This window comes from Manis javanica, chromosome 11 (genome assembly GCF_040802235.1).
Source record: "Manis javanica isolate MJ-LG chromosome 11, MJ_LKY, whole genome shotgun sequence".
Lineage (NCBI taxonomy): Eukaryota > Metazoa > Chordata > Mammalia > Pholidota > Manidae > Manis > Manis javanica.
Genome location: NC_133166.1, coordinates 63,582,630 through 63,596,544, shown reverse-complemented (window position 1 = coordinate 63,596,544; position 13,915 = coordinate 63,582,630). Strand labels below are relative to the sequence as shown.

The following is a 13,915-nucleotide window of genomic DNA, read 5'->3' as shown; positions in this document are numbered from 1 at the left end:
TAGCACTCCAAAATCTTAAGACTATAGACTATCTACGGTTAATAGAACATATGGGATGTGAAGAGATCCCAGAAATGGGTTGCTTTAATTTGTCTGATTTCTCTCAGACTGTTCAAGTACAGTTGGACAATATCCATCATATCATAGACAAATTCTCACAAATGCCTAGGGTGCCTAACTGGTTTTCTTGGCTTCACTGGAGATGGCTGGTAATTATAGATTTGCTTAGTTTATGTCACCGTATTCCTATTATGTTAATATGTGTGCACAAGTTAGTTAGTAGTTTAAAACCTATACATGCTTAAGGTACTCTACAAGAAGATATGGCAAAGAAATAATCAATCCTCCCATGTTTTCTTCCATATGCTACCTCTATAGCTTTTCTTCTTCCTTCCTAATTACAACCCTTAAATAGAATTCATGCCTCATATCGAATTTACCGAGCATCATAATTCCTCCAGGTGGTAAAGATACCTCGAGACAAGTGCTGGACATAGAAGCCACAGGGCATAAATCTGCAAAGAAGTAAAAAGCTAACCTTTTCAAACAATATGGCTTCTCTCTCACTTACCAAGTTTACATTTCCCTGTATGGCCCCGGAAGATGACTGGTTAGCCAGAGACGGGTAAGATTCCTCAAGGGAGGAACAACCTAAGACAGGCACAGTCGCAGGGGGGCCATCAGGTGAGAAATTGGGGATCAACAGTGGTGAGGCTTAGAACCTCACCCCCCCAGTTTTGAGAGAAATCTGCATCCGTGGATGTTTTAATGCCCTTGTCTAGCTTGGATTAACACATAGTCTACAGGCACACACCTGATCATCTACAATTGCTCTCTTACAACACTAAACTATGTTTTCTACCTTTATCTTGCATCTACCTACCACTTCAGCATTTTATTAAAAATAAAAATAATAATAATAATAAAGGGAGAAATGTGGGATCCACATATAAATCAAGTATAAAAATCAAACGAATATTCATATTTGACCTGATCGTTTATAATTCATAATACGTGATCAAAACCGAAAGTTTCTGTGATGAATGCCCTTGTACATCTGTGATGAATGTGATGAGTTCACCATGTAAGAACTTATTCACTATGTAAGAATTTGTTCACCATGTAAGAACTTGTTCGTTATGCTTCAGAAGATTGGAGACTGACAAGAATTAGGCTTGAGATGGATTGAGCATGGACCCCCCTATACAGAATTTTATTGTTGTTAACAACCATTTGACCAATAAATATGAGAGATGCCCTCTCAAAAAAAAAAAAACCCACATGATCATCTCCATAGATGCTGAAAAAGCATTCGACACAATTCAACATCCATTCATGATAAAAACTCTCAGCAAAATGGGTAATCAGGCCAAGTACCTCAACATAATAAAGGCCATATATGAAAAACCGACCGCCAACATCACACTGAATAGCGAGAAGCTGAAAGCTTTTCCTCTGAGATCGGGAAGAAGACAGGGATGCCCACTCTCCCTACTGTTATTCAGCATAGTACTGGAGGTCCTAGCCATGGCAATTAGAGAAAACAAAGAAATACAAGGAATCCAAATTGGTAAAGAAGAAGTTAAACTGTCACTATTTGCAGATGACATGATATTGTACATAAAAAACCCTAAAGACTCCACTCCAAGATGTGGTATATATACACAATGGAATATTATTTGGTCGTAAGAAAACAAATCCTGCTATTTGCAACAACATGGATGGAGCTCGAGGGTATTATGCTCAGTGAAATAAGCCAGGTGGAGAAAGACAACTACCAAATGATTTCACTCATCTGAGGAGTATAAGAACAAAGAAAAACTGAAGGAACAAAACAGTAGCAGAATCACAGAACCCAAGAATGGACTAACAGTTACCAAGGGGAAAGCGACTAGGGAGGATGGGTGGGAAGGGAGGGATAAGGGCAGGGAAAAAGAAAGGGGGCATTACCGATTAGCATGTATAATGTAGGAGGGTGGCATGGGGATGGCTGTGCAACACAGTGAAGACAAGTAGTGATTCTCCAGCATCTTACTACTCTGATGGACAGTGACTCTAATGGGGTATGGGGGGGGACTTGGTAAAGGGGGAAGCCTAGTAAACATAATGTTCTTCAGTAATTGTACATTAATGATAACAAAATAAAAAAAATAAAACTATTAATCCTGACATTATGTTCTAGAAAGGCAATCCAACAGCAAGCTAAAGTCATAGAGTTGAGGGATTGGCAGATTTGAGTATTTCTATTTATTAATTCATGTATGCATTCAATTCACAAATATTTATTGAGCTACCAGCATTTTTTTTAATTAAACATTTTACTTGGAGGTAACTGCAGATTCAAAATCAGTTGTAAGATATAAGGCATAGTGACCCTGTGTACTTTTTTCCTTAATGGTTACTGATGTTGAATATCTTTTCATGGGCTGTCTGCCATGTGTATATCCTCTTCAGTGGAATGTCTCTTCATGTCCTTTGCCCATCTTCTGATTGGATTTTTTTTGTATTGTCCAATTTTGAGAGTTCTTTATGTATCTTAAATGCTTAGTCTTTGGTTGGATATGTAGTTTGCAAATATTTTCTCTCAGTCGGTAGCCTGTCTTTTCATTGTCTTCATGAGTGTTTCATTCACAGAGCAAAAGTTTTTAATTTTGGTGAGGTCCAATTTAACAATTTTTCCAGACTTAGCAAATTCTGTCTAGCCCTACATCCTGAAGATTTTCTCTTTAAAAGTTGTTTTTTCTGAAAGTTTTGTAGTTTCATGCTTTACATTTAAACTCATGATTCATTTTCAGTTCATTTTTCTATCAGGTGTGAGGTTTAGGGTCTAGATTAAATTTCTACCTGTGATGTCCAATTCGTACAGCACCATTTGTTAGCAAAGGCTTTCTTCCACCAAACTGCATTTGTACTTTTTGTCAAAAATAAGCTGCCCCCAACTATTTTTAACGGACTGTCTTACACTACAGAGAATGAATACAAAAATAAAGCATTTATCTTGTTAACTAAGGAGCTTATCATTAGAAAAGCTAACATCTATGCATAAAAGTTAGAGATGAAAGACAGCAAAGATGCAGGAAAAAGTACAAAAAAAAGATTACTTACCATGGGTTGGGGATGGGGAGGCAGAGAATAAAGGAAAAGCATCACAGATTTCATTTTAAGAGAAGAAAGTTAAATTACAAAGTGAGAATTGAGATCTCCATTGTACTTAACCAGGTAAGTGATGAATACAGTTATTCTCTATCTGTTCAACAAGCCAGTGAGTAAAAGACCAGGATTCTCCCATTGAATATAGAATATGGAACCATTTAAGCTTGAGTAACTCCTTGTAATTTTATTAACAGAAACCATATATAGAAAAATTCATGCCCAAATACATTAAGTTCATTCATTCAGTCAATAAATAGTTACTGAGCCACTCTGCCACTATGTGCCACATGTTTAAACACACAGTAGTAAACAAGGCAGACACAATCCTGCCAAATGTGCTGCTCCAAATTAGGGGAGGATTTCAATCCAGTCCCAGATCTATGCTGTGGATGTATTTAGTGACCCTGCTTGTGAGAAGTTAGCTCCTTCGTTTCCTCTCCAAGAGCAGTGTCAGCATCTGATCAGGACCTCTGCCCCAACCCGTAAAACTTCAGCCCAACCCAAGATTTCTTGGGAACCTAGAAATAAAGGTTGCCAACTCTTGATCTAAACCAGCCAAAAGACAGTAGCAAATATACAGCAATCACAATTAATGTGAACCCTAGGTACCAATTTTTGAGCACCAAGAAATAAATCCCATCTAAGAGGTGAGATGTAAATATTACACAGACTAGTTCACCTTGCTTTCTTAAGACCCACTTTCCCAGTCACGACATTACTAAGGTGAGGATCCTTGAAGTTTTCCTTTTATTCTTCCAAAACATGGAATTGCTATCTTTAATTCAACTGCAATCACCAACCATGTCTCAAACACATGATTTTGCAAGGAGTTTTACAAAAGGCAAGAATGGTGCAGTTTCACATTTGGGAACAATACACAACTTTCCTAACAAAGCTACATGCTGCCCTCCTGAAAGCTGCTGGGAAGGTTCAGGGCCTGGATGCTGCTGTGGCTTTCATTTCCCCTGGCCTTATGCCAAGGCCTGCCCACAACCTCCTTTAAGCATCTCTATCAAAATCAAGGCAGATAAGCAGCCCATGCAAGACAAATTCCCCATATCCCCAAATCATAAGCCAAATTCTGAAGCTCTGAATTCCTGGAGCAGCCAAAGCCTGTAATCAATCCCAATGAGGCAACAGGCAGCTTTTGGAACAATAACTCCCAAACATATGGATCCTTTCAAGGTTGGACTATCACTGCAGATATCTACTTTTGAATGGAGGTAGGGAAAGTATGCATTCTTTAGACCATCAAGTGTACCAACACCTCTTTAAAATAACTATCCCACATTATAAGCATTAGTTCCTGAGGCCTGGAGCTACAAAGCCAGGTGGCCCTGACAGTGCTGCAGATAGAAAAGACATTGAGGCATAGCGGGGAGCGCACAGGGCCAGGAGTGGTAAGGTCAGGAGATTCCTCACCAGCACTGCCTGGCACAAAAGATGCACTTACGGAAAACAGTGAAACCAACTCACCTGACTTATTTGGGACAGGGGTCTAAGGAGGAGACACCCAGATGGTAGGCTGTGCCAGCAGGAAGCATGCTTCTCCTCTTTAGGATAGGGAGGCCCAAGGCCTGCATCTGCTGTTTCATTAATGGCTGGGAAAATAAGTTCTGAGCTTGTTATTTTAATTTGCTCAGTGAGAAAGAAAAAAGTATCATTCTATTGTAATTCCCAACTGGGTGCTTTTTAAACATCAGATGTTACTTCAATGTTCAGCATACTGATTCGATTTCCTTCCCTTAATATTTGCTTGACTTATTCTCCAATGGGAACTGGGTGCTTCAGAAGAGCTCATGAGGTCAAACCTCACCACGGCATCTCTCAGCGCCTCCACGGGTTCCTGGACGGCTGTTTTGGATCCTCTTTCAGCAGGTCTGGCTGCAGCAGCAGTGGCCCACGTGAATTATTTTCCGCCAGGTCCCGTGAGTCTTGGAGGTGTAAATCAATGCAAGCTGGAGAGAGGACACATCTAACAGATTATCTCGTTCTCCTACGGGATGAAAATAGGGAGCCTAAAGCACAGTGGAGAATGCCCCATCGAGGTAATGCTCTAAGAAAGAACAACTCACACCGCCCGACCCCCATCCCAGTTTTCACATGTCTCCTTTGAGGGAGGCTCTGACTACACCTCACAGGCAAGGACACTGTCAGAAATGTGCCACTTGACCCGCTCCCTCTTCTGAGGACAACAGTCTCTATGCTACTCTGCAAGTGCAGTGGGCCTTGTACAACATGGGTCTGAACTGTGCAGGTCCCTTATACACAGGTATTCTCAATAAATATACTGGAAAGTTTTTTGTGACAATTTAAAAAAGTATATTCTTCTCTTTAGCTTAGTTTATTGTAAGGTACAAGTATGTATAATACATGTAACATACAAAGTATGTGTGAACTGTTTATATTATCAGTAAGGCTTCCAGTCAACAGTAGGGTATTAGTTAAGTTTTGGGGGAGTCAAAAGTTACACACAGATTTTCAAATGTGCAGGGGGTTGCTGTCCCTGTCCCTTACCCTTTCATTGTTCAAAGGTCAACTGTGCTTAAGAAAAGTGAAAAACAGAGATAAAGGCAGACAGGTGTGCTTTTCAAATTTCAATACTGTATTGATATTATGGTCAGGCCCAGGCAAGGTACTCGGAGGGGTACTGTCATTCACTCAGATACAATACAAGGCTCAAAGGGAGCTTACAGCCATGTACTTCTTCATATACTTAATGAAGAAGGCATACAAGTCCTAAGAAATTTATAGTTTTCAAAAAGCTCAACTTTAGCAAAATAGTTCTAGCTACTTTTTAAAGCTTTAGTGTCAGACCCAACACAAATGCTGATCCAGAAAAGCTTTGGCAAGCTTGACTTAAGTGCATGCCAAAAATGGAACTGGCTCACTGTAATCCCACTGCCGGCAGCCATGTGGACTAACTCCTGGACTGGATCCATGGTGCATTCCTGCCACAGTCCATCATCCATACACTTGAATCCCCAATCTTCCCAGGCACCCACTAGGTCAGACCCTGTAAAGGCTCAAGGATCTGGGTTAGCCAAGAGGTCCAGGGATGGAAATCTGAAGTGCTGGTACTGCTAAAGGCTGAGGTACTCTAATAACAACATTATCTAGCCACTGCAGAAATGCCCCCTTGCATTCTGGCCCTCCTTTAGGGATGCGCCCTTCTATTAGTCTTGGCTATGTAAGAACCGAGCCACAGGTGAGCTCAAAGGGTAAGCCTGCCCTAGAGCGCATGGCAGGATGAGACTAGGCAGTCCCATATCCCCTCAAGGAAAAGTTTTCTGAAGAGACCCTCCCTAGATTCCCAATGAACCTGAGTACATCTTCAGATTTAGGGTTCTGGCTTAAATCCAAGGAAGAAAGCAGTTAATATTCTATCAGAAGGATCATCCCCAAAAGTCTGTGAGAAACAACCTGCAGAGCCAGTCCAAGACTTGTTGGATATTTATTTGTTCCTCAGACTGAGTATCTATGGCACTTGCACAGGCAGAAGGCTTGGAGAGGGACCAACAGAAAGACAGAGGTAGTCTTGTTTTTACAGTTATCTGCTAGATTTTAAAAGAGGTTATTATGAAGTCTAATTCCATGATAGGTTATTTTCACCTTTCAGCTCTTCTAGTTAGAAGAGAAAAAGTAGAATAGTTTATTTAGAATCACAGATTATATCATCTCTCCTACTCTCCCTGGATAGATAACTATATATTTTACTAATTCTTCTGAAAATGTAACTGTTACATAGAGCCTCAGCCGAGCTCCCTCATCCCAAATAAAATTGAACTATGGGTAAGCCTGTCTTTTCCTTCTCCTTGGTTTTTCAATCTATTTGAACATTAAGTCTAGATTTTCCACTACTACTATCTAACTGGCTTTCCCTGCCTTCAGTCTCAGTCAGCTCTAATTCATCCTGTGATCTGACTGCTTTGACCATATAGCTTTCTATAAACCTATAAAACCTCTTCACCACCTTGAACTTTTTAGCTGGCCAATTAGCCCCATAGCTGGCTCTAAATTGCCTAACCACCTTAGCTTCCATTGTTAACCTAAACACAACTTCCACCCTTGTTGCATCAATCTGCTTATGACTGTGACCACACAGAGCAAGCTCATTCTCACTTTGGTCCCTTTCCTCTGGGTTCTTCTTATACTAGGAAAACCCACTCAAAGATGGTTGTATGTACTGTTGAAAAAACATGGGCATTCCATGATATTTTGCTCTCTTACCATGATTCTTTTGAGTATATACTTGCCATTACCTTAGGGAGCTGTCAACAAAATAATACAAATCAGTTCTCTTAATTTATTAACCCTCAAGAGATCTAACCAGTCTCCCCCACCTACAGGATGCCCAGACAGTAAAAGAAAGGCATCAGCATTCTGTGCACCCAGCAACACAGTTGCTTTTAGTCAATTCCCATCCCCACATGAAGTACTGACTTTATAACCAGTGTTATTAGCCCAGAGTGTTTCACATCTCCCAGGTGAAAAATGTTCAACACTTAAGTGCTACTAATAATTTTTATGGTTGGAAATGAAGATCAAAGTATGAAAGGAAAAATAAATTCATGGGTTCATATATTCCGCCAAGTCTGCATGGCTCATTTTCTGCCACATGTTTTAAACTGTGTATCTTTAAGGAGGGGGAGGGGAGGAGAAACAAGTTGAATTTTATTTCCCTGCTCTTTAGGTCTGAAATAAAAGCAGACAGGCATGAAAAAAAAATCAAACATTCAAGTAACACTATACACTGCTACTGTTCCCTCAGGAGTTCCTCACAAATGAGTATCAAGAACTCAATAGATACTTTCCTGGTAAAATACATAAACAGATAAATAAATTATCCCAGGCTGAAAAGAATTTCCACATCTGGTAGCTCACTAGAGCTTGTCAAACAAGTCAGAAACACGCAAGGCCAGAGAAGATCATTCTTTAGCTCCTGATTTTGAGGCTGGAGAGGGAATGTAACATTTCCCCCAAACTGTCTGCCTTCCAACAGGAAATAGGACCCATTTAAACAGGCAAGTGACCCCTGAGTTTTTTCCAATTAAATAAATAATGATACTCACTGTTAGGTCAAACCCAAATGTCTGTGTGCTCAAGCCACAGACACTGGAAGAAAAAAGGCTGCTCCTACATGGTCTGGCCTTTCCCTCCCAAGAGCTGCTATGGTGTACCTTTAAGGGTTAGAGTCAATGTCCATTTAACACCGTAGAGAACTAACTTAACCTCTTTGCTCTCAGTTTCCTCAGCAATAAAGCATGAAGTGACAGAATGATCTCTAGGTCCCTTCATGTTCTGACACTGCTTCTTTCAAACAGCCTTCCAACTGGAATGTTATGAATGGCTAACAGGCATGCAAAAGTTCTGATTCTCTCAGCCAGATCAGCAGGGAGAGCATGTGGTAGGTCACATTTAGGATGGGCGGCCTAGTCTATGCACCTCAGTACACAGGATTAACACTGCCTGTTTGCGCTATGGTTTGACTAAGGCCGGGGAAAGCAGAGTTCCAGCAGTAATAAACCTCCTCCTAGGAAGGAATTCTGGAGTTCACTGCCTCTTGCTGCTTACATTAGGTCCTCACTTCCTTCTCATCCTTGGGGAAGTGTGCAATCTGAAAGCTGCCTTTCAGGCTCTGCTCAGTGTTCCTGAAGCAAACCATGGAGCCTACTGCGTTAATATGGTCTCTGTATGTTAATGATTCCAACCCTCCAAAAAAAGCGCCATCTTAAAACACCTCCATCTGCCGACAGCGCGCTGAACTCTGGTGCCCAACTTCACCTGCAGGCCTCAGAAGAGGCAGCAGAGCCTCTTGAGTCCTGCACTCAAGGACCAGCTGTATTCTTCCCACAGCAACCACTGTGCTGCTGGCCACCCCCTCCAGACGTCCCTGGATCTCTGCAACACATTCTGGGTTTTGCAGGAAAGTGAAGGCATCTGATGCCTTTCTTACATAGAAATTTGATTCTGTTTCTTGTGGAACCACACCTTACAGGTGTGCCTGTACTTCTGATCCTTTAGACTCATTACACCTGAAGGGATTTCAGGAAGTCATCTGGTCTATTCTGTCTCCAAGGATTAGTAAAGCCACTTTAAATATTGAAAGACTGCTGGTTTCCCATTTCCGAAAAATTCCCAAATGGGGAGACCCCTCTGCCTCTCCAAATTCCTCTAAAAATTCTTTGGCACCACAGTAAGAAAGATCCGTTGCATGGTTTCTCTTTGATTCTCACATATCAAATACTGTTTAAACTACTATTAATTTAAACTAGGACAATGAGTTTAACTACTATGAATTAAAGGCTATAGAAAAAAAACCCAGAAGAAATGGAGATGCCTATTTTTAGAGAAGAACAAGCAGGCAGATATTTGATTTCATTTAAATTAAAAGTGCAAGTGACTAACCTTACCTAATAGACCTCGTAAAATCATTACATCTATAGCTACAGAATATATACTCTTTTTAGGGGCATGCAGACATTTATTTTCTAAAGTAGACCTTTTCTCTGGGCTATATAGTCTCAATAAACTTCAAAATAATGAAATCATATCAAGTATATTATCTGACCACAGCAGAATCAAATCAGAAATCAGTAAGAGAAAGATAACTTTAGAAACTGACAAAAGTAAGCAACGTGCTTTTATATAACTATGGGTCAAAGGAGGTATTACAATGGAAATTAGAAAATACTTTAAACTTAAGGATAATAAAAATATGACAAATCAAAATTTGGGAATGCAGCTAAATTGGCAATTAAGGAGAAATTTACAGGCTTTAAATGCATATATTAGGTAGGTACTAAGATCAATGATGTAAGCTATCAAGTTAAAAGTCTAGAAAAATAACAGCAACATAAAATCATCAAAGTAGAGTAAGAAATTAATCAACAAGGGTAGTTAATGAAATACAAAACAAATATACAATAAAGAAAAATCAACAAAATTGAAAGTTGATTCTTTGCAAAGATTATGACACTGGAATCCCTCTAACAAAATTGATCAAGAAAAAGGCAGAAAAAAAATTACCAGTATCAGAAATGAAAAAGACCACATCTTTCCAAACCCTGCTGACTTTAAACAATAGATGAATGACTTTATAAGCAATACATTCTACAGTATAAATGAATAGATTCCTTGAAAAACAACTTCTCAAAACTAAACAAGACATAGAAAGTATGACTAGTACTGGCGCCATTAAAGAAACGGGGTCTCTAATAAATATGCAAGAGTGCTGGTTGAGAACAAAGTGAACATGAATGGGTAGTATCAGAAGAAAGCTATAAATGTCAACTATGAACTTATGATCAAGCCAAGAAGCAAATATTGTAGCAGCTTTGCATTTTCTCCTTTCCTTGTATGTATGTGTGTGTATGCCAAATTTATGTCTCCTTTTCCAATTACTATTTAAGAATTACTGCTACAATTTGTTCAGTTTATACAATGTAGATAAATTAATACAACTTATACTTTGGATGTTGGTTGTTTCCTCAGCTTTTTGAGTCAGTAAGTGTAATATCCTTTGCCAAATTTTGGAAGTTTTCAGCCATTATTTCTTCAAGTGTTTTTTCAGCGCCACTTTCTCTCTCTTCTCCTGGGACGCTGATGATGTGAATGTTACAGCTTCTGTGATTGTTGCACAGGTCCCTGAGGCTGTTCATTTTCTTTTAAATCTATTTTTTTCCCCTGTTGTTCAGACTGGAGAATTCCTATTAATTTATCCTTAAGTTCACCAATTATTTCCTGTTATCTCCATTTTATTAAGCCCATCCAGTGAGTTTTAAACTTCAGCTACTATAATTTCAGTTCTGAAATTTCCATCTGGTTCTTCTTTTATATCTTGTTTCTTTGATGAGACTTTCTATTTTCCCATTTGTTTCAACAGTGCTCAAAACTGCTTAGTAGAGGGTATTTTATGATAGTGATTTTAAAATCCTCTTCAAAGAATTCCAGCATCTGTGTTCTCTTGGTGTTATCTTTTCACATTAAGGTTGCAATTTGAATTATATCCTGAACATTTTGAGTATACTGTGTGATGCTATTTCCTCCTAATTTTTCTATTTAGCAGGGAGTTTAGGATCAGAATGCATATCCTGGCCCACTGGCTGTGAACTGAATAACAATCTAGTTTTCAAAGACTTTATAGTGCTATTCTGGTCTACCCAACTTGTGTGCTACCCAGAGACTACTCTGAAATGTGGATAGTACTCTTTTTTTTTTCTGTGACACATTTTTTATTAAACTATGTCTTATATACAATATTACATTGGTTTCCAGAATACAAAATGGTGATTTGACAGTAATTTACATTAAATGCTCTGTCAGTCCCCTTCCCACCTCTAATCTGCAGATAAGGGAAAAGATGTGATGAGTTGTCGAAGACCTGAAAGGACCAGTCAGGGGGCTCAAGGCATAACAGCTCAAAAGCACTGCTGAGAAGGCACTTCTGGTTTTTTTTTTTTTTTGAGGGCATCTCTCATATTTATTGATCAAATGGTTGTAAACAACAATAAAATTCTGTATAGGGGGATCCATGCTCAATGCACAATCATTAATCCATCTCAAGCCTAATTCTCGTCAGTCTCCAATCTTCTGAAGCATAACGAACACGTTCTTACATGGTGAACAAATTCTTACATAGTGATTAAGTTCTTACATGGTGAACAGTACAAGGGCATTCATCACAGAAACTTTCGGTTTTGATCACGCATTATGAATTATAAACGATCAGGTCAAATATGAATATTCATTTGATTTTTATACTTGATTTATATGTGGATCCCACATTTCTCCCTTTATTATTATTATTATTTTTATTTTTAATAAAATGCTGAAGTGGTAGGTAGATGCAAGATAAAGGTAGAAAACATAATTTAGTGTTGTAAGAGAGCAATTGTAGATGATCAGGTGTGTGCCTGTAGACTATGTGTTAATCCAAGCTAGACAAGGGCATTAAAACATCCACGGATGCAGATTTCTCTCAAAACAGGGGGGGTGAGGTTCTAAGCCTCACCACTGTTGATCCCCAATTTCACACCTGATGGCCCCCCTGCGACTGTGCCTGTCTTAGGTTGTTCCTCCCTTGAGGAATCTTACCCGTCTCTAGCTAACCAGTCATCTTCCGGGGCCATACAGGGAGATGTAAAGTTGCTAAGTAAGAGAGAAGCCATATTGTTTGAGAAGGTTAGCTTTTTACTTCTTTGCAGATTTATGCCCTGTGGCTTCTATGCCCAGCACTTGTCTCGAGGTATCTTTACCGCCTGGAGGAATTATGATGCTCAGTAAATTCGATATGAGGCATGAATTCTATTTAAGGGATGTAATTAGGAAGGAAGAAGAAAAGCTATAGAGGTAGCATATGGAAGAAAACATGGGAGGATTGATTATTTCTTTGCCATATCTTCTTATAGAGTACCTTAAGCATGTATAGGTTTTAAACTACTAACTAACTTGTGCACACATATTAACATAATAGGAATACGGTGACATAAACTAAGCAAATCCATAATTACCAGCCATCTCCAGTGAAGCCAAGAAAACCATTTAGGCACCCTAGGCATTTGTGAGAATTTGTCTATGATATGATGGATATTGTCCAACTGTATTTGAACAGTCTGAGAGAAATCAGACAAATTAAAGCAACCCATTTCTGGGATCTATTCACATCCCATATGTTCTTTTTTTTTTCTTTAGTATTGTCACTAATTTTTATTTTCACCATTTTGATAGGTATACAGTGGTATCACATTTTAGTTTCAACTTGAATTTCCCTATAGCTAATGATGGTGGATATTTACCATTTTCGATGAACTATCTGTTCATGACTTTGATTCATTTTCTTATGTATTGAAATACAGTGATATACTATATTACATTGGTTTCAGTGTACAACAGCGATTTGACAATTATAAACATTACAAAATTATTATCACAATAAGTGTAGTTGCAACCTTGACCCATTTTCCTATAGGATTATTTGTTTGTCTGTTTGTTTCTTTTGTTTTTTTTTGAGAGGGCATCTCTCATATTTATTGATCAAATGGTTGTTAACAACAATAAAATTCTGTATACGGGGGTCAATGCTCAAAGCACAGTCATTAATCCATCTCAAGCCTAGTTCTCTTCAGTCTCCAATCTTCTGAAGCATAACGAACAAGTTCTTACATGGTGAACGAATTCTTACATAGTGAATAAGTTCTTACATGGTGAACAGGACAAGGGCAGTCATCACAGAAACTTTCGGTTTTGATCATGCATTATGAACTATAAACAATCAGGTCAAATATGAAATTCGTTTGATTTTTATACTTGATTTATATGTGGATCCCACATTTCTCCCTTTATTATTATTTTTATTTTTAATAAATTGCTGAAGTGGTAGGTAGATGCAAGATAAAGGTAGAAAACATAGTTTAGTGTTGTAAGAGAGCAATTGTAGATGATCAGGTGTGTGCCTGTAGACTATGTGCTAATCCGAGCTAGACAAGGGCAATAAAACATCATGGATGCAGAAGCTTTCTCTCAACACAGGGGGTGGTGAGGTTCTAAGCTTCATCACTGTTGTTCCCCAATTTCTCACCTGATGGCCCCCCTGCGACTGTGCCTGTCTTAGGTTGTTCCTCCCTTGAGGAATCTTACCCGTCTCTGGCTAACCAGTCATCTTCCGGGGCCATACAGGGAAATGTAAACTTGGTAAGTGAGAGAGAAGCCATATTGTTTGAAAAGGTTAGCTTTTTACTTCTTTGCAGATTTATGCCCTGTG

General features: G+C 39.0%; 1 protein-coding gene across 6 annotated transcripts in view; it reads right to left on the bottom strand.

Moving 5' to 3' along the window:
* Positions 1–13,915, bottom strand: part of EXT2 (exostosin glycosyltransferase 2) — a 188,009-nt gene that overhangs the window by 26,109 nt on the left and 147,985 nt on the right. The window contains exon 12 of one of the 6 annotated variants that reach the window (XM_036996662.2): positions 4,631–5,111. The exons of the other annotated variants lie outside the window; for them this stretch is intronic. Coding sequence (XP_036852557.1) covers positions 5,025–5,111 — 87 coding nt within the window. The 3' untranslated portion in view covers positions 4,631–5,024. Of the gene's footprint in view, positions 1–4,630; positions 5,112–13,915 lie in introns of those variants that run through there. 6 annotated transcript variants of the gene reach the window in all.